The following is a 25581-nucleotide window of genomic DNA, read 5'->3' as shown; positions in this document are numbered from 1 at the left end:
CTGACTCGGGAAGGCAGCACAGGACCTTGGCGGGGCAAATCTCTCCTTGCTGCCTCCCCGCTTCTGGGGGCCTGTTTCAGGCAGGGCGGCCTCCCCACCCGCCCACGCAGGTACTCACATTGAGACAACTCCAACGGATACCCACCGACGCGCATCTCACACCTGATGCCCACCGGCCAGTGGGGCATCCACATCTGGAGGCCACATCCTCAAGGACCCTCTCTCTCGTAGGTGATGACTCAGACCCACCGAAACACGGCCCCCACTCCCAGCCCACTCGCCCCGCACTCAACTTACCACGGGCGCGCGCATCTCCTTCGGTAATGGAGGCCCTCAATTTCACGCTGGAGTTGGCTTTATCAGCTGAGTAAACGCCTGAGGCAGCGGGGGAGCAGGGATTCATTGTCAGTAGCAGGAAGCAGAGTCCCCAAGACCCCAGGGGACTGTGGCTTCTGGCGGGGGAGACCGTGCCCGGTTGGTCTCTAACCCCTCCGAGAACAACGGGCTCACTCCCTGCGAATTCCTCGCCGGCCCCCTCCCTGCCCCTGCACTTGGCCGTGAACGGATGAATCCCTTGCAGGGGCCAGGGAGGTACACCTGATACCGGAGAGCCGGGCGGCGCAGCGGCGGGGAGCGCGAGTCGTGTCACCTACCAGGGCGCGCTGCGCCCCCAGAGAGTCAGCGGGGCCGCCCTCGCGCCGGGCCCTCCGTCCCCGGCCGCTGCCCTCAGCGGCTCCCTAACTTGTTTACTCCCGCCTCACCCAAGCTCTCCATCCCCCACACAGCCTGTAACACCTGAGAGCCCCCCGCAAGCGTCTCACCCTTCCTCCAGTTCCGGGAAGTACCGCTCCCCCCACCTCGAGGACTTGGAATGCAGCGCGGCCTCCACTGAAAAGGGAACCGGCTAAATGGCCGCAGAGTCCAGACCAGCGTGAGGTCAACTGGCCCCTCCCCGTGAGACTAATTAGAGCCTCGCAGAGCTCCCTGCCCCGGCGACAGTAACAGCCTGCTCCAGCCTCTGGGGCAGACATACCAGACATACCAGGACGCTCCCCGCTCACCCCGAAGCCTCTCAGCCCACCCTCCCCTGCACGGAGGCGCCTCCAGAACCCAGCGCAGGGCCACCGCCTCCTCACCTCGGCTACGCACGCGCTGCGGCCCGCTCAACTTAAGATCTTGTATACATACACATCACACTGGAGTGTCATCAATCTGCTCATTTCCTCCACTCCAGTGGGCTTATACTGTAGTTTAAAACTACAATAGGCCCCCGTTACCCGCGGTTTCTTTTTCTGCAGTCCGCTGAGTAACAAACAAGGAGACAACACTGTGGATAAGCGGGGACTATCTTAACGGTTGCGTACTTCCTACGGTTTCAGACATCTGCTGGGGGCCTTGGAACGTATGCCCCTAGGAAAAGGGGGGACTACTGTATATTAAGCTTTAAAGCCATTTAAAGGCAAGGGCATACCAGAGAGAAAGTACTTTTAACTATTGGGTCTTAAGCCATTAGATAGCCCCCAAACCTGTCACCCACCTGGTACACAGTAGGTATTCCATGAATGAATGAAGGGATCAATGGATCAATGAGTGAACGAGTGACCAAAGACAGGCCCTTCCTGTGCAGTGGTCTGTGACCCCTAAAGGGTAGAAGCAGCTCCTCTTCATCTCTATTTTCCTGCTCCGTCCCACCAGCACTGAGCTTGGAATCAGGACGCGTGGGCCAAATCCTGTCCCTGGCTACCTACGGGGTCCAGGGCACCCTTCCCTCTCTCAGCCTGTTTGTTCATCTGCCAGTGGAGTGGTGATGATATTGTACAATATATAAGATAATATAAAAAAATACATTCCCCAAAGGGAAAGCAGCAGATGAAATGAGGCTTATAAAGTGGGAGCCCGATGTCTGGCACGGGGCAAGTTCTTACTCGGGACCGTTGGCTGTTGTTAACAGCAAGAAGGAACGTGCTCATCAACATCACGTTACTCACCAGCTTCCCGGCAAGAGGCGCTGTAAATAAACACCAGAGCTTCATGTGTATTACTACTCACTCAACAAGTTGTTATGTGTATGGAGCAAGAGACTACCTGTAAGGCAGTCAAACCCAGGATGGAAAGGTTCGGCTTTGAGGAAACCACACTGATTCTGCCTCTTCTTACTCTCTGCTTTCAGTATTGCCCAGATGTCACTTCCTTTACTTTCTTATTCTTCCTTCCTTCCTTCCTCCCTCCCTCCCTTTTTTTTCCTGTTGCTCTGCCAGGGAAAACAAAATAAAAACAACACTGAGGGGCGGGGATGTCAAGGAAGTGATTTTGACCTTTCACACAGCTCTCAAAAGTGGAGCTCTGTAAGAAAACCCCCAAGAGAAGATACCATGTGATGCCACCACCATCCCCAGCAAGATAGTCTGCCCTTAAGCCCCATTCCAAGTCCAAAACAACGATTTGGGTGGAGAGCCAAGATCAAAACAGCCAGGATCAAACTGCTATCTGCCTACGAAGCCTCCAGTCTTTTCTGCAACCAGCTGTGGAGCCCCGTTATTCTTCTTGTGACAGGTGGAAAATATTAATTTTTAATTATTTGCAATCTCTCCATTCTCTGCCTTCTGATGGTTCTCCTCCTCCATGAGATCCATTGTCGTGCTGCCTCTGAGGAAGAAGTAACTGAGCACGTGGGAGGAAACTGCACAAGGCTAAATGCCGAGCAGGCCTAAGAGACCCTGTGGGGATTCTGAGCAGGTGGGGGGCGGGTACGAGTATCAAGCCCAGGCCAAGAGGAAAGGGAGGGGGTAGGAAGAGTGGGCAGCAAACCGCATCTAAGGGAGCAGAATCCATAGCAGGAGCATTTCATGATAACATGAGGGCTCTGACGCTTAACAGCAACTCAAACCTGGAGCACCCCTCAGGGGAAAGGTGCTCCATCGGCCAAGCGAATGCAGGCTTTTCACATGTATCCAGGCCACTCTGGGCAGGCTTTGTGAATATACCAATTTTGACAGTTGGTCCTGGCTGGAAAAATCAGGCTTTTGTGAAAGGAAAGCGAAGTATAACTTCCTTGTGAATTGCCTATCTCTGCAACCCCTCAAACCCTACTGAAGAGGTGAGAATAAACCCCTCGAGAGGCCCTGAAGAGCTTCCACTGCATAAATGCGCATCACCACATCTATTTCCCCTTAAAAGCACATTCCCGAGATGTGGCAGGCTCTCATTCCACTAGCTTGTTAAATGGCCAGTCTGGGGAACTGAAAACTGCAGTGGACATTCGTTTTTGTCCAGCAGTCTCTCATCTGGTGACTCCATGTAGTTCTGGTGGAGCCGCCAATCACAGTACCCCCATCACCCTGAGTAGGGACACATGTGACCTACATATGGCTGGTTATCATGCCCCAGCCCTCAGGTTAGGCAGTGGCCCTGGAAGGAGCATATGACCCAAGCCAGAGACCAGTCAGAATCTTCCTCTAGGATGGAGGGATGTATGTGTATATATATATATACATAAATACACATTTTTGAATAGGCAGTGGGTCAAAAAGCCTCTTTCCTCTGGGGACTTAAAAGATGATATAAGCCTGGAGCCATGTGTTCCTGCCCTCCCCGGCAGCATGGAGATCTATCTGCAAGAGCAAATAATGTAGCCACTGCATACAGGAGATAATAGTCCTGTTGACATTTGAGTTCTTCCAGGGCCTCATGCTAGCTTAACTTCTAGACAGCCAATTATAAGAAACTTTTTCCTAGTTACAATTCTATTTTTTTAGTTATTAAGCTAGTTAGAGTTGGACTTATCTTTGGCAAACTGTTTATGGTCATCAAAGGCAACGATGCCAATGCACCAAAGACAAGCCACAGTTTGCTTGACGTCTCTCCCCCCACCCCACATGACCACTTTTCCCACCCTGGTCCTTCCTTCCCCCGAGCCTACGCTGATGGAGGAATCATCACTCCCCATACTCTTTGTATCTCATCTACTTGTGAGTTTGCCCCTTCCCTACTAAACAGCGACGAACTCAGTGCAACACCCAGCATGGTACGATCAGGGATGGATGGATGGATGGATGGAGGGATGGAGGCTACTGACCCCACCCAGTGTGTTTCAAACTAGGAAATAAATCTTTTTATTGTAGGGCTAAATTGGGTATGTAAAGTGATTAGTCAATATTTGAGAAGTTCAAACCAACTTCCCCACTGCCTCCAAGGTCGTCAGTGAAAGGGAAAGCTTTCAGTAGAGCTTTCTTTACCTCACCCCACTCCCAACAAGGAACCATTAACCAGTTAGCTCCATTTTACCAATACCTCCAACAGCACAGCTTGCTCCAGCATTATGCTAGTAAGATACTAGTTCAGTATTGTTTTGCAGGACAGAGAAAGCTGACTCAACTCAAACCGCATGACCACTGCGCCTTTGACCCAAGTTTTCATCCCCTTAGAGATCCTATTTGCTTTGCCAAGCCCAAATGTACTTCACAGATCCTCCCATGTTAAAGAACAGAGAAAGAAGAAACACAAGTAACATGGTGCTGTGATCTTTATTGCATTAAATGACCTTAAAACTAAGAAACAGAAACAAGCTTTTAATATACTAATAGCATAATCTAATCCATTGCACTTTTTAAAAAGTATATTAAATTTTAAAGCCATTCAAAAAGGGTCTAGGAGAAAGAAAGTGCTTTGAACATCTTTTTTGTTGTTGTTGTTGAAGAAAAAGAAGTCAGAGAGGAAATTCTATATATGCTCAAAATTAATATTAACTCCTTTAAGGCTTAAGTCCATGATAGCATTTATTCATTGAAATTGGAAACTTTGGGAATCAAATGCCGCCTTCCCTTGGTCATGAAACACTACATTTAAATCTTAGTTCTGGCACCTGAAATGCCTTTCCCAGGAAGAAAAATTTCTTCTAAAATCTTTCTGCCCTTACATCTATCTTGAAAGTCCCTGGTAAGGGCTATTTTGTGGCTAATTTTCACAGTTATGATCTTCTCCTTCCTTTTTGTTCATTTTTACTTAGGCTTAAGGTTTTCTGTGCATAAAAGATTTAGAGGTTCAAAGTCACAGTGCTGAATTTTGTTTTTTTTAAAGAAACACAACTTTCAAAATAGTTTTTTTTTTTTTTAAATCCTAATTACACCCGGTAGTAAATAGGATACTTGTACATTCATCTCTCAGAGAAGGCACTAGGACTTCCTAATTTAGAAAAACATTTTCACAGAGCTTAGATAATCCTCTAGACTAATGGCATCCTTATTACTCTGAACACTGTAAACTCTCAGTGATTGTATCTGGCAGTAGACCACCTATTCTGAACCTCAGGCAAAAGCCATCCACTTGCCTCCAGACAATATTGAATTGCACTTTCCCAACCCTCCGAGCAGTCTCTCTCGCTGTGGTCTCTGAACCACCTGTGATGCGGTTTTTAAAAGTGGTGATTCCAGGGCCACAACCCAGACCCAGACACACTGAGGCAATCCCTGGGTATAAAGATGGGAATTTGAATTTCTTTAAATATGCCTCCCAGGGGTAAGTTTTATGCACTTCAAGGTAGAGGAGAACCACTATCCAAAACATAGCTACAATAGGACTTAACAGAAGGAAAACGATTCAAATGCAAAATGGTCTCTTACAAATGGGCTTTTGAATGTCATTTTAAAACACCACCTACACAAATAGTTTGTGTTTTAGGAACTGAAGCTCGTCTTCATCATGCCCTTATTCTTGACTAAAATTTTGTTGGATCTAAAGGTAAGCCAGAATGATGCAGCCCATGTTTGCGACCTTAGATGGCAGCCATCCTAAATAATCCTAAATTACATTTCAATAGTTCTATGCAGATGTCCATGTAAGTTTACATTATTTAAAAAAAATACTCTAGGGAAAAATAAAACTGTTTTTTAATCGCTTTTGCCTGGACTTAAATCAACTACTTAATTTCTCTGTAACTCATACATACATACATACATACTCATCCAAACTCACCCTATCCAAGACACCATTTTCATAAGCCAGGTGGAACGCTGGGTATGACCTGTTAAAGAAACGCACTGCCAGTACAAGGCAGTTTGTCTGTTTGTTCGCATAAAGCATTTTACTTCATGAAAGAGAAAAAAAAGAAAAACCAGGTAAAACAAAAACAATACTCACAGGCAACTCTACCAAGTATGAAGTAGCTGTTACTATATAAACCTCTGTGGGAAAACAGATCTCTTGGTATACTGCTAAAATAAGGTTATGGCTCTAAGGATGTTTTATCACCATACATGATAGTTTTCCCTCATTTTGTCTACACACCTCAGTGAAACAATCAAAATTTTGATTCTATTATTTTTACTTAGAAGCGAACTGGAAGTATTAGGAAAACAAAAAACTTAACAATATTTAACCTCTCCTAAAATGAAGTATTTTCATAGAAAATTATGAAAACATTTTATATGTTAATAGGAATGTGCCCCATATACTGTTAGGAATGTGCAAATTAAAAATGCTTGCATGGAAAGGCGGGAGTGGCAGAGCAACAAACACCAAGCAAAAACTTAGTCCTAAGTAATGTCCCTGACCCACAAACTAACGGCGAGGGAAGGTAAGGGGTAAAAGACATTCTTTTCAACCTGGTTATAAACCTCCCCAAGACTATTTATAGCCAGCAATGAGAATGTACCTTTTATTGGAAAAGCTGATATAAAATCATCAATTTTCTGTTAAAAAAAAAAAAAAAAAAGAGGCCAAAGGAAACTCATAAAAATCCTCACTGAGAAAATTTTATAAACAATTTCCAGAGGCAGAATAAGTTAACTGATAAAGACAAAAAAATAAGGGTTTCCCCAGGGTAATTAAACAAAGTTATTCCTTTAAGATCAAAACAGAAATGGTGGATTTAAACAGTAACTAAATTCTAAGATTTCATTAAATCATACATTATCATATATTTTTTATTTTTATCCAAAAAAAAAAAAAAAAAAAAGAATTTACCCTCAGAATTTGCCTAAACCTCCCTACCTCCCTCCCTCCCACAGCAAAAGTTAAATTATCTTAAGAATTAAGGCTCACATACCTGAATGTTTATATAAATACCTGCAGGCAAGTTTTATGAAGTTTTAAAATCCACAACAATTCACCATTACAAAACCAAAGGAAAAGGCAACTGATAAAGTTTTTTATCACATGATCAAGGTAAATGAAGAATTCTTAGATACTTCTAGATATTATATGTCCATATTTGGGTGGGACTTTGGTCCTTACTAAGCCAAAGCTATTTTAAAGCTACCAGACTAGTCATGTATAAAGTTAAAGGATGATTCAATAAAACTGACAGTTTTAGCTCCATTATTAAAAATATTAGACAGTGAATAGGAGAATGCAAATAAACATTGTGGATAAAGACCTGATTTACTGCTAAACCACATGAAATAGGATGCCAGTTAAAGGCAGTTATGTTTGGTAAATGTCTTTCCTCTAATCCTTGATAAAGTTCTGTTCTCATACAGAACTCTAAAAAACAAAAACTCTCAAATGACAATTGTGTGTGAGTTATGTATAATACATATATGTATATAAACCTACAATCAGTGAATCTGACCAAGGCACAAGTTCAAATGACTTATCAGAGGTCACATGGTTCATTTAAACTCAAGCTTTTTTCTTAAAGTATGAAAGCTCATTCCTTTTATTACAAGCCGCTCTGGTTTCTCAAGCCGTATTTGTCTCTTTTCTAGAAAGAAGCTATAGGAATGAACGAAGGCAAAAAAAAAAAAAAAAAAGAGTATGTTCTAACAAAACTGCCAGCCTGTCAGGAAACAGACCTTAAATTTCAGTGTATGGTAGAGTTAAATACAATATAATTTTTCCATACTATGTGGCAAAAACAATTCTCTAATATTATAAGACTTTAAAAGTGTAATGGCATCATTTTTAGTCAGTCTTTAGTTCTGAAGCTTTTGCAAGTTTTGTAAACTTTAAAAAAAAATCCTTTTCAAAAGAGTAAGGTACGAAAGAACTGATAATTCACCAAAACAGCATCTTTCATGTGGTTATCCTCAATCCCTTCCCTATTATGTCCTCAAAAGCATGGATTCAACCTTAAAAGGCACTAAATGGCACATAAAGGACAAAACCGCATTTCCATTTTTTCTTTTAGCTTTTTCCCCATAAAGTGCACAAAGCAGAGAGTAATAAGAAGACAGACATAGGCTTGGATCTATACCAGCAAGGAAAAGAAATGCTTCCAAGAGAAATGGAAGTGTGTTTAAGAATCTGAAACCACAGGAAAGGTCTATTCATTTATTAGTGCCGTGTTTCAGCTCTTTCCAGATGGTCCCAGGTCTGCGTTCCTTGGGAGCTGGACCTGTGGGCCATGGTAGAAGCCCAGAAATCAGAAGGGGCTGGCTGGGGTCTTGTTGGATCCTCTTGTTAAGATGCTACTGAGCTTTTTTATCCAAGGATGGTCTCCCAACAACTGCATCCCTCACAGCAGCCTGAGTGGAATTACCAATGTGAGAAGTGGCCTGCAAAAGTCCATTTATTCAACATGTCAGTTAATAAAATACAGCACAGCATCAAAAGAGTAAGCCATTGGAGACAAACTTTCGAAAATCTCTGTCTACATTGTTACTATGTTATAGAAAATAAGGGAATGAAAATGCAGGGGTCGGGGAGCCCTGTGGCAGCTGCTAACTCCCCAGAGAGTCCATCAGCTGAGCCTCTGCTACCTTACTGGAATGGAAGGTAAGGGGTGGGCAGCTCTCCTGGCTTTACCACAGGCTTCTAACTTAACTGATATGTTCCTGCTACTCAGAAAGAGAAAGCTGAGTCTCAAGGATCTATAAACCTAGAGATCATGTCAATGTCAAAAGCCACTGGCTTACTGAATGATTTAAGTTAAAGACACGCCATCCATTAGTAGGTCTCAAAATAGAACAGTTTGTTAAGTTCATATTTTTCAAAGCTTGTGACTTTCAGTGAAGCAAACTAACCTTGGATGGGGGAGAGACTCACACAGGAATTAGTCTGATGAACACGCAGTTAAAAGTTTCCCATGAAGGACACAACATATGTAACTTGGAAATTTTTTTGCACTAAAGAGCAGTTTTTAAGCGTGGAAACAAAATATTACAAATAAACATTAATATCCTAAAGAAGGATAATAAAACGTAAGGCCTGTTAGAAAAAAAAAAATGGCCAGGGGAAGTTTCTCATGCCTTCCTTCACTACTGAACTCTTCCAAACGGAGATACTTTACAATAAGCACAAGTACTGTCCATTATCAAGCGTCAGCCGCTCAGCTGGCACCACTTACCTGCTCCAATACATATGCTGCACCAGAGTCGATAGCACCGCCCAGCTCACGGTACTGACCAGAGTACCTGATGTACCCCCAGGTGAGAAGCGCTATTAACAGCAGGCCAACCATACAGTTGAACAGCTGGGCCACCACCTCAAGACCAATAACGCCAGTGAGGCCTGAAGCTATGTACAAAGCCACAATGCCTGCGAAGAGCACTGCAGGGGTTCGGAAGGTGCTGAAGACATTCTTGCTACCATTGTGCTTGCAGAAGTTCTCATACAGTTCCTTGATCTCCTCCTCCAGCTCCTGCTGGTAACGAAGGCTAAAATCCTTCCCACCCATCTTTTTTGTCTTCTTAAAATGGTCCAGAGCAAGTTCTTTGAATTCACAGTGCTTCTCCTCTAGAATGTCTGGAGACAAATAAGGTTTGTCTCCCCCAGAAACCTAAAAAGAATAAAGACACAATGTGAAGGATGAAGAACCCTTCAAAAACAAATGCCAAATAAAACAAGTGAAAACACTGAAAAGCTTAGAATATTTTAAGATATTAGAAATTAACTTTAAAATGATGACCAAGACCAATAGAGGTCTGGTTTCAATTCCTCAGAAAAGCACACTTAGTAACCAGGGTGATATTGATTAGTGAGAGCTGTGACACTGTAAGAAAGCCTTGCTTATTAGAAAGGGCCATAATTAAAAGGCCTCAATAAGCAAGAAGACCTGAATGTTGCCTCATCATCATAAGATACACTAAATGGGATCAAGTTTGGACTTCTGAAGTCAGCAACATGCCCAGTTATAGGTATTTCAGAATAAGACAACTGCCCAGCACACCTACCTCTTCCATGTTGTTATAGTAAATGTCCTTGGCAGAGGCTGCAGCTGCTAAATTGTTGGCTTCAGCAGTGGCCTTTTAAGAAATGAAAGCACAAACCATAAATCCTTTCTCTTTTAATGTTCTCCCACAAATAACCAAGTAAAAATTTTCTCTCACCCTATTCCCCATTCCCCCTCTTTATTATTCTTCTGTTTTTCAGCTTTCCATATAGCCCAATTTATGAATTAAAATATACCTTTTCTGCCAAATTTTCTGCCAAAAAATGTTCTCATAAATAAGAGAGAGAACAAAAAATGTTCTCATACTTTAGCATAAAATTAAACCTCTGAAAGTATTTCCTTTGCTTCGATTTTATGTGTTAAAAAATAGATGTAACTCAGAAAAGAAGAGGAAAAATTTATCTTTACAACATCAATCCCGATCTCTAGCTCCCTTTGTGAAAATGTTATCCTACTAAAGAAATAAACATTTGGGGCTTCCCTGGTGGCGCAGTGGTTAAGAATCCACCTGCCAATGCAGGGGACACGGGTTTGATCCCTGGTGTGGGAAGATCCCACATGCCACAGAGCAACTAAGCCCATGTGCCACAACTACTGAGCCTGCACTCTACAGCCCATGAGCCACAACTACTAAGCCCATGCACCACAACTACTGAAGCCCATGCGCCTAGAGCCCGTGCTGCACAAGAGAAGCCAGCGCAAAGAGGAGCCCGTGCACCGCAACGAAGAGTAGCCCCTGCTCACCGCAACTAGAGAAAGCCCCGCACACAGCAATGAAGACCCAATGCAGCCAAAAGTAAATAAATAAATAAATAAATAAAGATTTGGCAATAAATGGCCTTATCTTCAGCACATGAAAGTCAGAAATTATATGTTTTAACAAGATGACATCTTGGAAACATCAAAATGTTGGAAATAAAACTATTTGCAAATTAAAAACCTGATTAGTTAACAGGAAATATTTAGATACGTTGAACATGTTCTATGAAAAGAGACAACAGGTAACAGGAAAATGATTTGTCTAACAGAACTGGGTATGTTTAACCTGTTTTCCACAGTATGTTTTGGGGGAAGACCAGGCCCAGCAGAAGCCGTTCTGTTCTAACTTCATCAGCATGAATACAGACAAGAAAACCGGAAGGGAGTCACACTGCTGGAAAATGTGCTAAACATGAATGGACCTCAGCATAATGAAAAGGGGGGGACCAACAGCATTCTCTTCTTAAAGGACTCTGCTTATTGTATACGGGTCAATTCAAGTAATCAAAGGATATCATTTAGGATGCCAAAGAACTGCTTACCTGAAGCATGGATTTGGGGTGAGGCAGATCTTCTCCTTGGTAAATTTTAATATATGCCTTAGAATATAAACATAAAAACAATTATGAAAAATGCCATTCTGTCATATTTAACTGGACTTTGATTTTTACAAACAGTGACCATACAATTGCATTTTCCTAAAGACCTAGATCAACACCCAGGAATTAGCAAAAACACAGCACACCTTTGAGTGCATGTTAGCATTTTTTAGTTAACTGAAAATATTCTCAAAGCAGCACAAGTCTAGGACTCCCACCAGGCTCCCCATGCACACTGGCCTCACCACTACCTGTGGGCAGAGGGACCATCCGCCTTGAGGTAGTCATGTCACATCTAGGTGCCGTCTCCTCCTACTCACAGCAACTTCCTAACCACCTCCTGTCCACACCATCTTCCTTGAGGAACAATCTTCCTTTAGCCACAGTAATTACTCCTCTAAGAGAGTGCAAACAACATCCATTTGGTTCTTAGACCGATACTGCCACCCAGTGGCCCACTCCTGGGAGGACACTGGAGTCTCTCAAAACGCCTCTCACCATCTCCCCCTTGAAATTTTCCCCCAGGCTTTAAAATATTGAAACCAAGTTAGTTTATAACCTAGATCAGTTTAACCAAAGGTCAAACATTTTAATAATTAAAACCCACATTTACCTTAAAATATTCCAATAGCCCCCGACAGGTGACTTTCGAGCCGTTGATCTCCTTTTCCATTAAGTTAGCTGGGTTTAATACATATGGTATCAGTGTCTGTAACTGCTCTTTGAATTCACTGGCAATATCTGTTCACAGGACCAAGAAAAAGGAAACAATAAGCCCAACAGATTTATTCAACCAAGGGGAGAATAGTTGCTCTAACGTTTGCCAGCTAAAGGGCGAGGGCGGGGGTCCCAGACTGTGAGTCTGACACTTTCTGACAATGACCAGATTGCTTGCGGGTTTCTGTTCTCATGTACCTGTATTGTCTCCTTCCCTTCTGCAGTATTAAGTCCTCTCTAGTCCAGAACAGAATATGCAGAACATCCCTACCCTGCTTTCCATTCTGGGAGATTCAGTCTACTCCCTTAGACTTTCAAGAAATTTCACTTTTTAAAGAATTTCATTAACAGGTCTTCCAGAAAATCAAGTATCAACCCCTCAGGTTCTCCCAAGCCAGGCCTTTGCTGTACCCTCACTCTCCCCCTTAAATCCATTAGATTTCACTATTCATCCACGTGCTTTATTTTGTTGTTTGTTTTACGCGGGCCTCTCATTGTTGTGGCCTCTTCCGTTGTGGAGCACATGCCCCGGATGCGCAGGCTCAGCGGCCATGGCTCACGGGCCCAGCCGCTCCGGGGCATGTGGGATCTTCCCCGACCAGGGCACGAACCCCTGTCCCCTGCATAGGCAGGCAGACTCAACCACTGTGCCCCCAGGGAAGCCCGGCGTGCTTTATTTTTGTTCATTTTCTAATGTTAAAGGAAATAAAAGCACCTGGACCCCATGATATTTATTTTCTACTATCTCCTCAGAGAAGCCCTCTGGGCCACCCCAAAGGGAAAAGGCTACTATCTCAGGAAAGGTGATAGCTTCTTTTCAGCTTCTACCAAGTTCTCACAGAGGGTTCAGGAGAGCCATTAAATAGAGCTCTTTCCTCAAAGTGAGAACTTGCTGGCCCAACTATGAAAATGCAAGGAATCTGATTTATATGATCTAACTTCTTCCTAGGTTCCCAACTAATTCAGACTATCAACTGAAAACAAAGTAGATGGGAACCCACATCAAGATGGGAACTCTTTCAACAGCCCATAACCCAAGTTTACAAAACTGAAACATTCTTATTTATTCATTCAACAGTTTGGGGGCACCCTTTTGTGGCAGGCATTGCTGTAAGAGTTGGGGATAGCATAGTGAATAAAACAAAAGTGGTTTATAAATTTTTCCAACTACAAATATCGCCATAAAAATCTCCATAGAAAAAACTTCAGGTTACTTTTACCTCCTTAGATGATAGGGTCAACTAAGAGAAATTACTAGGTATGTGACAACAATGTAGACTCCTGGAAAACATTCAAAACTCCTTAAAAAAAACCATATATAAAGCCCATCATCAGACAATCACAATTAACATTTAAAATATCCTCCTTCCTTTTTAAGGCTCTTATATATTGCTAAACTGCTTCTGTAGAAGATTGTACCCATTTATACCCCTGTCACCAATGTAGGAGAAGACTTGTTTACTACTCTGAACACACTGAGATTTTTATTGTTTTTACAACTTTTACTGACTTGATTGGTGAAAAACAGTATCTTGCAGTTTTGTTTTGTTTTGTATTTATTTATGTTTTGTCTGCACTGGGTCTTCATTGCTGCCTGGGCTTTCTCTAGTTGAGGCAAGCAGGGGCTATTCTTCGTTGCGGTGCACATTGCGGTGGCTTCTCTTGTTGTGGAGCATGGTCTCTAGGCACATGGGCTTCAGTAGTTGTGGCATGCGGCTCAGTAGTTGTGGCGCACGGGCTTAATTGCTCTGCAGCATGTGGGATCTTCCCAGACCAGGGCTTGAACCCATGTCCCCTGCATTGGCAGGCGGATTCTTAACCACTGCGCCACCAGGGAAGTCCCTATCTTGCAGCTTCTGCTTCTGACAGTACTAAAGACTAGAGAATCTGAAGGAACCTTCTTCCTAACAAGATCCTGCACACAATATATTCCATTACAGTGTAGACTTGGAAGTAAAAGAGAGCTGCAAGGGGCTGAGCAGGTGGGCAGTGAGCTGAAACCAGAGCACTGAGCTAAGTACATGTGAAGCTGTGGCTTATTTGAGGCCATTCACTGCAACGTGGTGACAAACTCTGGGCAAAAATAACTCCTAAATTAAGTTGGATCATGAAATGGAGCTGGAATGGTCCCAGGCGGGTAAGCCCTTAGCTCCCCAAAGGAGCAAACACAGATCTCCTCTGGAGGAAAAGAGATCTGAATAATGTACCAAGGAGCAGCACAGAGAGATGACGATGGGAAATAAAGAAGAAAATTAAGATATGGAAGACAGAATAAGATTATTTAATATATGTCTAACAGGAGTCCTGGGAGATGAAGGGGAGTGAATCAGAGGCAATAAGAGAAGGGGTGATGGCTGAGAACTCTCTAGAACTAATGAAGTACATGAATCCACAGCTTCAGAAACCACAGCATATAACAAGCAAGTTAAATAGAAAGAAAAACACACGTAACAGTAAAATTGTCACACGGCAAAGACCTTCTGAAAGAAGGAAAATGTTTCCAGAAGGAAGGTCTGCTAAGGCAACGGGAGAGGCCACAACAGTGAGAGGCCCGCGTACCGCAAAAAAATAAAAAATATAAAATCTGATGTGGAAAAAAGCAAAAACTCCATTCTCCATGAATTACGTAGATAATACGTAATATTTACAAATATACTACTAGAAATGAGAGTTTAGCAAGATTGCTGAATTTATCATATAGAAAAATCAAATGCATTTCAACATACCAGCATGATTAGGAAAAATAATTTTTAAGATTTCTAACTTCTAAGGAAACTTCTAAAATAAATCTAACAAAACATGTATAAGACCTTAATCAAGTAAGTTTTTATATTCTTCATAAAGTGAACCTTAAAACCTAAATAAATGGAGAGAGATTACTCTGTTCAGGATAAGAATACCTTCCCATTGTCATAAACACATGCCAATCGCCGTCAGATCAATTTATAGATCCAATGCAATTCCAATCAAAAACCAAACAGGGACATCAATAAACCTGATAAACTGATTCCAAAACTTACACAGAAGAGCAAAGACTAAAGAGTAATTAAGACACTACTGAAGATGACTACAGGTAAAAAAGGGAGGGAATCGTTATACCAGATATCAACTCTTATTATAAAATAACTAATTATGATAATGTAGTAATGGCACAGGGCTAGACAAAATGACCAGTGGGACAGAATTAAGAACCTAGAATCTGACCCATGCATTTATAAAAGGATTTTTTTAAACATAACAGAAATTGCAAATAACGGGAAAACAGAGTATTCAATCAGTGATATCAGAAGTATTGGCATCTATGTACAAAAATAGAAAACGGATCTCCACCTCACATACACAAAAATTGATTCCCAGTCGACTAAACACAAATATGAAAGACAAAATTTAAGAGTGTTTGTATGCATGTGTGTGTGTGTAGAGAAAGGAAAGTATTTTCTAAAACAAGACTTAAAAAGCACTATATAAAATCAAAGGTGAATGAATTCGACCACATTAAAACTAAGACACTACTACTAAAAAAAGAAAAGGCAAGACACAGGATGGGAGAAGATACCTGCAATGCATAACCAACAAGGCTCATATCTTTTTTTAATTTTTAAAATAAATGTACTTATTTATTTATTTTAGGCTGCACTGGGTCTTCATTGCTGGGCACGGGCTTTCTCTAGTTTCAGAGAGTGGGGGTTACTCTTCGTTGCAGTATGTGGGCTTCTCATTGCAGTGGCTTCTCTTGTTGCAGAGCACAGGTTCTGGGCGCGGGCTTTAGTAGTTGTGGCTCACAGGCTCAGTAGTTGTGGCGCACGGGCTTAGTTGCTCCGTGGCATGTGGGATCTTCCCTGACCAGGGCTCGAACCCGTGTCCCCTGCACTGGCAGGTGGATTCTTAACCACTGTGCCACCAGGGAAGCCCAAGGCTCATATCTTAAAGTAGACATACAGGATCTTTACAGTGCAGAGAAAGACAACCCAATTAAAACTGGACAACAGGAATTTCAAAGGAAAGGAAACATGAATGGAAATAAATACATGAAAAGATATTCAATCCCATTAGTAATCAGGGAAATGCAATTTTAAGATCACAATGAGATATTTTATATCACTAACTTAGCAAAACTAAGATGTCTGATAATACCAAGTGTTGACAAGGATATGGATCAATGGGAATTTTTATATACACTGATGAAGGGACTATAAACTGGAACAGAATTTTGGAAAACAATTTGGCATTATCTAGTAAAGGTGAAGCTATATTACATATTCCAATATCCATCAATCCCGCTTTTAAGCACATACCCTTGGGAAATTCCCATATATCCACACATACAAGAATGTTCATAGCAGCATTGTTCATAATAGCAAAAAACTGGAGAAAACCATTGAGAATAAACGGTTGTATTCACAGAAGGCACTATTATACTACAATGAAACTGAATGAATTACAACTACATGCAATAATACAGATAAACTTAAAAATAAAATGCTCAGTAAAAATTCAAGTCGGCCACATATGTTTTTATAAAGTTCAAAATTACAGAAACTTAGCAATAGACTGTTAAGTGAACCAAACACAAGTAATAACTTTTTTTTAATTCAAGGACAGAAAAAGCAAAATTTACAATAGTGGTTATTTCTGTAGAGAGGCAGGGAGATGGGAAGAAGCATACAGGTATAGAAAATAGTACTTGTAATGTTCTCTAGTTCTGGAAAGCTACAGCCCTTGGGCCAAATACGACCTGCTAACTATATTTGTAAAGAAAGTTTTATTGGAATACAACCATGTACATTCATTAATACAATTGTCTACGGCTGCTTTGTTGCTACAACAGCAGAGCTGAGTAGCTGTAAGGCCCACAAAGTCTAAAATATTTACTATTTAGTCCATTACAGAAAAAGTTTGCCAATTCTAGTTCTAGATAGTAAGCTGGGTAGTGGGTTGATGATGCTCATTAAATTATGTTTCATACCTTACATATATACATTACATGTATCCTTTCTTACATGTAATACTTATGCTTTCTTTTGGATATCTAATAGCATATTTAAAAATTTAATGGTAGGTCATTATTTTAATTTGCTTTTATTTCTTTTATTACTAGTTAGGCCAAACTTTCTCTCATATTTGTTCATCAGCTGATTTCCTTTTCAGTGAATTATTTATTAGGGCCTTTATCTTAGAATACAGTCACTCTTCAGCAAGTAAATAAATATGTTATCCTTATGTGTACCATGATAACTAAAATATTTTTCCAGTTTGCCTTTTTGTAAATATGCATAAGATTAATTATTATGTATTCAAACTACAGCACTTTTCCTTGATAATTTCTTTTATTCTTTCTAATTTTAAAGAGTCCTCCCCCAATTCCAGAAGTCTAATAAAATTTACTTTTCCCCCATGCTTTAAATTTTATAATTAGAATTTATTTATGGCTCCTAAATTGAAATCTATACGAGATTTTTCTCTAAATAGTAACATATACTTCTAATCACTGATTTCCACCCCATCTTAAATAACTAATCAATCATAAGGTCTCTTGACATCAAAAAATTTTTTAAGTTTTTCAATGTCCTACCTAAGTAAATGGGTACCAATCTCCATCTAAATACTCTTAATTCTATAGTTTTTTCAGGATGGCGCCAAAATATGGCCTATATCAACTTTAAAAAGGGATTGATCCCTATATTACACATTGATTAGTGGCTTAACATTTGATAAAGGTGACATTTCAACCACTGGGGGAAAGTTGGACTATTCAACAAATAGTGTTGAGACAAACAGGTGCCCATTCAGAAAATAAGCTGGATCCAAACTGGATCATAAATTATAATGTGAAAAATGGAACCGAAAAATTTCAAGAAAAAAAGTGGGACAAATTATTTATAACCTTGGAGTGAAAAACACATAGGGTACATAAAATGCTATCCCATGTATATTTATATTTGCTTTGCATGTACTAAAAGAAACTCTGGAAGCCTACAAAAATGGAAGAGAGACTTTTCACTAAATACTTACTTCTTAATCTTTTCTGGGATTTTAAACATGTGAGTGCATTACCTATTCAGAAAAATAAATTTTTTTATGGTTTCAATATTCACCACACTGAAAGAATGAGAGCTTCAGCAATTATTTCACAAAAGACGCAGCAGGATCTAAACACCACAGACTGTATTATCCATGTTTTTACCCAGATTTCATAGACCCTCAGCTATTAATGTTTCTATGAAGGCTGTACCAAAATATGAGTTTTAGACTCAGAACAGGCAAGAACTGTCTCACGACTGAGACAATCTCAGAATCTCATGGCCTCCAAGAAGACTGCTCCCTACAATCTCTTCTGTTTAATTTCTAAACAATTCAGTAGTTACTGTATTAGGTCTCTCTTCTCTAGTAAAAAGGAAGACAGATTTCTTTATGGTGAAGACAGTCGTCCTGTGTCGGTTGAAAAGGAGTCTCAAAAATGAGCTCATCTCCTAGCTAACTATTGTAGGAACAGCAGCTCAGCACCGATTATACCAAAACTAAGACTGTCTGGCAGGTGTTCACCTCTGAATAAATGGTTATTCTTTTAAAAATAAAATAAAATAAAACCACTAAAACAATCCTTAAAGTACTTAGGGGAACATTTGCAGAAAATAGCTTCAGAATGTAGTTCCTTTTTTTTTTTTGGTACACGGGTCTCTCACTGTTGTAGCCTCTCCCATAGCGGAGCACAGACTCTGGACGCGCAGGCTCAGCGGCCATGGCTCACGGACAGAGCCACTCCGCGGCATGTGGGATCTTCCCGGACCGGGGCATGAACCCGTGTCCCCTGCATCATCGGCAGGCGGACTCTCAACCACTGCGCCACCAGGGAAGCCCCAGAATGTAGTTCTTAATCAATTTAAATGTCCTACAGAAACTACATGAAGATCCTCTTCTGGATTAAACATAAACATTCTTAGGCTGATGGTGTCTTGCCCAGGTTATATGGGGCAGGGCTGCAGAACCTCAACCAAGTCATTGTACAAGAATATACTTGAGAAAATATATTGAAATGTCTAGGTATTTTTCTAGCTCTGAGAAATGTATCAGCTCTACTTAAAGATCCCCCCCCACAATGAAGTTTATGTGGTTCTCAATCAAGCACTTGCCAAATATTCACAAGTCACCTACTATTTGCAATGTAGCACCCTAAATTTACTCTTCACTCAAAACCCTTCAATATCTTGTTTAAAAGGTTGCCTAAAATTACAAACTACCCAACTCCAAAGCTAAAAAGTACATACATCTTTGCAGAGCTAACAAGAATTCTTCATAAACAATCCTCCTAATGACTATACAGTTCCCTAAATAGACACACAAGTGCAAACTAATATATTTTTTTCTAAGGTTTTTTAAAAATTTATTTACTATTTATTTATTTATTTGGCTGCTCGGGTCTTAATTGCAGCACGAAGGATCTTCGTTGCAGCATACGGGATCTTTCACTGTAGCGCATGGGCTCCCTAGTTGTGGCGTGCAGGCTCAGTAGCTGGGGTACAGGGGCTTAGTTGCTCCGCAGCATGTGGGATCTTAGTTCCCTGACCAGGGATCGAACTCGCATCCCCTGCGTTGAAGGGCAGATTCTCAACCACTGTACCGCCAGGAAAGTCCCAGGGCAAACTAATATTAACATATTTTTAAAGTGAAATAAAAAAGGAAAGTTTTTATTTTTCAAACCTTTCCTTTTAAAAACATCCTGATATGTACATATTTTTCAATAATTAGGATCTTACAATATATGCTACTCTGCAATCTTTTTACATTTAATAACGTATCATGAATATCTTTCTATGTAAATACAGATAGATCCACTTATCTATCTTATCCTTTTAAATGACTTCTTTTCATTCCTTTGTGTGATGTACCATAATTTAACCAATTCCTCAAAAATACATATTTGGGTTGTTTCCAATTATTCACTATTATAATAATAATGCCACAGTAGTGTTATTCTTGCCCACATATTTTCATCTACTTACATATGGATAGTCCCTTAGGGTAATTTCCTAAAAGTGAAATAGTGGATCAAAAGACGTGAACGTTTAAAATGTTGATACTGTCACATAAGGACTGTGTACCAACACATTTGTACTTTCTTGATTACTGTTATGCAACACATATTTTCATGAATATGTCTTAATCATTTGTATTTCTTCCTTTGGGACTTGCCTTTTCACGTAGCAAAGGAAAAATTTTAACCCTGTAAATGTGTTTTATAGTTCAATCATGCATGAGGGAAGCAAATAGTACATAATAATAAGACTAAAGTTTGCTTATATAGAATTTATTCCCTGTTTTATAAATCTAATATGAAACTTAGCACACTTAATATTTAGTAATAAACCCTTCATATTTGTAAATATGTGTATGGGGTTGAGCAGTGTCCACCCCTTAAAATGCATGTCCACTGGAATCTCAGAATGGGACCTTACTTAAAAATAGAGTCTTTACAGATGTCATTAGTTAAGTTAAGATCATACTGGATATGGGTGGGACCTAAATTCAAAGAGCAGTGTCCTTGTAGGAAGAGAGAACACAGACAGAAGGTGGCCATGTGACCACAGAGACAGAAATCAGAATACTGAAACTAAAAGCCAAGGAATGCCAAGGATTGCCAGCAACCACCAAGAGAAACACAGGACAGATTCCCCCTCAGAGCCTCCAGAAGGAATCTACCCTGCCAACACCTTATTTTCGGAATTCTGGTCTCCTGAGCTGTTAGGGAATGAATTTCTTTTCTTAAGCCACCCCGTTTGTGGCACTTTGTTACAGCAGTCCTAAGAAACTAATACAATATGCATATTGTATTACAGTATGCGTTACATATTGTATTGCAATACAAAATTTCAAAAGTCAGGGTTACAGAACTTTAAAAAGCTCTTCCTATTTCCTGGAATACCATGGTAAAAATAAATTTTAAAACAGAATGTTCTGGGAGCTTCCCTGGTGGCTCAGTGGTTGAGAATCCGCATGCCAACGCAAGGGACACGAGTTTGATCCCTGGTCTGGGAAGAACCCACATGCCGCAGAGCAACCAAGCCCATGCGCCACAACTACTGAGCCTGCACTCCAGAGCCTGTGAGCCACAACTACTGAGCCTGCGTGCCACAACTACTGAAGCCTGCGCACCGCAACTACTGAAGCCCGCGCGCCTAGAGCCTGTGCTCTGCGACGAGAAGCCACCGCAGTGAGAAGCCCGTGCACCACAACAAGGAGTAGCCCGCGCTCCCCGCAACTAGACAAAGCCCACGCACAGCAACAAAGACCCAACACAGCCAAAAATAAATAAATTAATTAAAAAAAAGAATGTTCTGAAATATTTAAATGCTTAGTAATACAGAGGAATGTCATTCTGCATGTTTATGCCCGATATCCTGAGACCACCCTAAGACAAGAAGAAAGGCATGAAGAGTCATTCTAACCCACCCTCTCCTAAACATCCTCAGTTGAGAATTCCACTGGGGGCCTTCTCTGGTGGCCCAATGGGTAAGACTCTGCACTCCCAATGCAGGGGACCCAGGTTCGATCCCTGGTTGGGGAACTAGATCCCACATGCATGCCACAACTAGAGTCGCATGCTGCAACTAAGACCTGGTGCAGCATGAATGAATGAATGAATGAACAAAATTTTTAATTCAAATGAAAATCAAGTACTTAAAAAAAAAAAAAGAACTCCACTGGACATCTTCCCTACCAGTGATGAACAAACCAGAGCTTAGGTTTGGTAAAAGTATGTCTAATAATGGAACGTTATAACCCTAAAAGAACACATCACCTACACACTCAACTTTCTCTCCTACCTAACTCACAAAGTGTTGCCTAAGCAGATTTCTCTCCAAAGCCAGGCTCCAACCTCGGATTTCTGAATTGCCAACCAACAGGCTGTGGAAGTTTCCTGCTCAGGAAAGCTGCCAACCACATAAAAATATCACACAGGTGACAAATAGAAGGTAAAGGTAAGTCTCTCAAACTCGGTTTCTTTTGCAATATTAAGACCAGCTGGAATGTAAATCTTAGGTTGAACAAGCATATTAACTGTCTTGAACCAACTGAGCCAAATAAACTGAAAAAGATGCATTTTACGTTTAATATGAGGCCTTGAAAAATTCCCACTTCAAAAGGCAAGTTCTCCTACTAACTAAACAGTATATATCCTCTAAATGACTTCCCCAATATAACAGAACTTCTAGTTTAGCACAGTAAGGCTTTGAGGCAAGAAGGACGGGGATGTGAATCTCTGCCCCACTACTTACTAGCTGAGTACTTTGAGCAAGTTACTTAACTTTCCTAAGCCAGCTTCTTCATTTTTAAGACAAAGGAAATACCAACTCCATGGAATTACTGGGAACATAAAGTATAAAAGTAACGAGCACAGTGCTGGTGCTATTGTCTGAATGTCTGTGTGCCCCTAAAGCTCATATGGTTGAAATCCTAACCCCTAAAGGTGATGGTATTAGTAGGTGGGGCCTTTGGGAGGTGATTAGGTCACGAAGGTGAAGCCCTCAAGAATGGGATTAGTGCTCCTATGAAAGAGATGCTACAATCAGAACTCTTAACACCAGAAAGAGAACCCTCACCCAACCATGCTGGCACTCGGATCTTGGATTTCCAGCCTCCAGAACTGTGAGAAATGAATTTCTGTTGCTTATAAACCACCCAGTCAATGGTATTTTGTCAGAGCAGCCTGGAGAGACTGACGGTTGGGAACACAGCTGGCCTCTAAAATCGGCAGCTATTATTATTTCTACTTTACTCGGAACCTAAGAAGCTCAGATAAAGTTTATAAACAAAAGCACTTAGTTTAACACACGTGTAAACTGAGGACTAGCCATTAAATGACTCAAGGTCTCAGTGAAAAAGGAACAAAAATAAGACAATGGAACCCAAGTGTCCCACCTCTGATTTCTCTAAGCTACCGTCTAGTCAGCACTTCCTGATATTAACTCATGACCCAGCATCAAGTTTTGCTATAATCACAAATAAGATGAAAACAATAGCCATGCCATGCATCATGCTACCTTTGTTTGGGAATTTAGTTTTACATCATAAAAATGAGCTAATGATAAGTTTTCCCTTTTTTAGCACTTTTATCTCTTGTAAACCAGTAATCGTAACGTCTCCCTTAGAAAGATCATTAATGGGTATTAGCACAACCATTTCAGATGGAGAAACTATGGTCACAATAAGGCAAGAGCAAAAACTGAACTAGATTCTAAATACTATTCTTTCTAAGAGAACATACTATTTCTCTTAGCATTTACTATTCACAATTGATATTTTCTGGTCACTATTTAATTCCAAACATAAAATCACATGTATAAAATAAACATCATTTAAAACACACCTTTCAATTTGCCATCGAAGTCAGGGCTTGTGGCAACCTGGAGCCCTGGATGTGGTAGCAGAAAACAGGTGACGCTGGAGAAACACGAGTGAATGTGATTTCGGACATTCTGAATTTCTTCATGTTGATGTTCTTTCACCTGCCAATAAAGGCTGACAATTTACAAAAGACCATTTGATTTTCCTCACCAGCAACCACTAGTATATGACAAAGGAGAGACTTCCCAATTCTAATGGATCGTAGTGGCCTAGGTGTTTTCCAATGAGAAAACTCAGAACCCTAAGAAGCAATAATGCCTAAAATCGATTAACCATGCCTTGGCTCCTAGAGCTATCAAAGAACAGCAACTAAAGAGTTTCTTAAAAAAGAGTATTGCACAAGACTTAGGAAGAATAAGGGAAGGTTTGTGGGCATGAAGCAGGGTCTAACCAATTAGCAGTGATTGACAGAGGCCTCCTGTGGTTTTTTTTGTTTTTGTTTTTTTATAAGTTTATTTATTATTTTTATTTTATTTATTTATTTATTGTTTCTGGCTGCGTTGGGTCTTCGTTGCTGAGTGCGGGCTTTTACTCTGGTGGCGGCGAGTGGGGGTTACTCTTCGTTGCAGTTCCCAGGCTTCTCATTGAGGTTGCTTCTCTTGTTGCAGAGCATGGGCTCTAGGCACACGGGCTTCAGTAGTTGTGGCACGTGGGCTCACTAGTTGTGGCTTGTAGGCTCTAAGCGTAGGCTCAGTAGTTGTGGTGCACGGGCTTAGCTGCTCCGCGGCATGTGGGATCTTCCCGGACCAGGGATCGAACCCGTGTCCTCTACACTGGCAGGCGGATTCTCAACCACTGCGCCACCAGGGAATCCTGACTTCTGTGTTTTGAAGCCTGTTTGTATCCACACCAGAAACAAAAGGCACATATGGACCCACGTGTAAAATGTGAAACGGAAACTGCAATTAAAGCTTGGGCTTTTGCATGGGGTTCTGCTCTCCAATCCCTGTGAGTTATATACATGGGTTCTCTAATCTTACCATGAATATTATTATTGTGTGCTAATATTCCAGAGTGTTCAACACACAAGGTAATTTTCCATGATGTGCTTTAAATACAATAGCTAAAGGCAAATGAGAAAGTTATCACTACTTCAGGTAATTCCTCAGATTATATTTCTACTTACCTGTAGACGCTTTTCCAAAAACGACATTCCTCCCTGTAGTCCATAGTTGTATTCATAAGGGAAACTCCAGTCTCGAACCAGAAACATCAGTGTCTGTTTAGAAAGAGAGCAGAATGTATTATAATACTGCATAAATGTATTTTCAAAATAACCATTCAAATACTTCTTTGCATAATGCCAGCTTCTTCAAAGGGGGCAAGAAAATGTGCTAAAGGATTTATCTACTCTGTAATGTCTTAGAAACCTTATAAACACTAGCAGAACATGTATAAACCACATGTGAGGTCAATATCCCATCTGATATTTTTGTTCTCATGGGTTAATAGGAAGAGACTGATGAGAAAATGTTAAATTCGGGGCTCTGCTCAAAATGCAAGTATGAGGAATATGGTGGAGGACAAGAAAAACATACGGCACTAGCTACTCATAAAATGAGATCTACTTTTAACGTCAGGAAGGAAAAGAAAACTAAAACAATAATACTTAGAGATCCTCTAATCTTACTGAGGTTTACTATGCATTCTTACACTCATAAAACAATTAGCTAAAGCAGGGGTCAGCAAACTTCCTGTAAAGGGCCACAGAGTAAATATTTCAGGCTGCTGTAGCAAGAAGCAGCCATGGACAATACAAATGAGAGTAGCTGTGTTCCAATAAAACTTTCACTGTGGACACTGACATTTAAATTTCAAATAACTTACATATATCATGAAATATTATTCCTCTTTTGATTTTTTTCAACCATTTAAAAATGTAAAAAAAAATTTCCTAACTCACAGGTCATATGAAAGCAGGCAGCTGGCCAGATCTGGCCTGTGGATTGTAGTTTGCTCATCTCTGAACTAAAACAAAGATATGACTTAAATATT

At 40.8% G+C, this 25581-nt stretch overlaps 2 protein-coding genes across 4 annotated transcripts in view; both read right to left on the bottom strand.

The window, feature by feature from the left end:
• Window positions 1-910, bottom strand: part of LOC112401979 (HRAS-like suppressor 3) — a 27702-nt gene extending 26792 nt beyond the window's left edge. Inside the window, exons 1-2 of the mRNA XM_024748510.1 lie at window positions 822-910; window positions 298-375 (exon numbers count right to left, since the gene is read on the bottom strand). Of these exons, the coding sequence (XP_024604278.1) occupies window positions 298-312 (15 nt within the window). The 5' untranslated portion in view covers window positions 313-375; window positions 822-910. The remainder of the gene's footprint in view (window positions 1-297; window positions 376-821) is intronic.
• A 7344-nt stretch (window positions 911-8254) lies between these two features.
• Window positions 8255-25581, bottom strand: part of ATL3 (atlastin GTPase 3) — a 46353-nt gene continuing 29026 nt past the window's right edge. For all 3 annotated transcript variants that reach the window (XM_024749014.1, XM_024749015.1, XM_024749016.1), the window contains 7 exons: window positions 24713-24805; window positions 23549-23687; window positions 12080-12207; window positions 11410-11466; window positions 10110-10181; window positions 9284-9715; window positions 8255-8492 (listed from right to left, as the gene is read on the bottom strand). In XM_024749014.1, the coding sequence (XP_024604782.1) occupies window positions 8406-8492; window positions 9284-9715; window positions 10110-10181; window positions 11410-11466; window positions 12080-12207; window positions 23549-23687; window positions 24713-24805 (1008 nt within the window). In that variant the 3' untranslated portion in view covers window positions 8255-8405. The remainder of the gene's footprint in view (window positions 8493-9283; window positions 9716-10109; window positions 10182-11409; window positions 11467-12079; window positions 12208-23548; window positions 23688-24712; window positions 24806-25581) is intronic.

The sequence above is a fragment of the Neophocaena asiaeorientalis genome, unplaced genomic scaffold (assembly GCF_003031525.2).
Source record: "Neophocaena asiaeorientalis asiaeorientalis breed wild unplaced genomic scaffold, Neophocaena_asiaeorientalis_V1.1 scaffold43, whole genome shotgun sequence".
Classification (NCBI taxonomy): Eukaryota; Metazoa; Chordata; class Mammalia; order Artiodactyla; family Phocoenidae; genus Neophocaena; species Neophocaena asiaeorientalis.
Note: the sequence above shows the minus strand (reverse complement) of the source record. Positions and strands in the feature narration are given on the sequence as shown.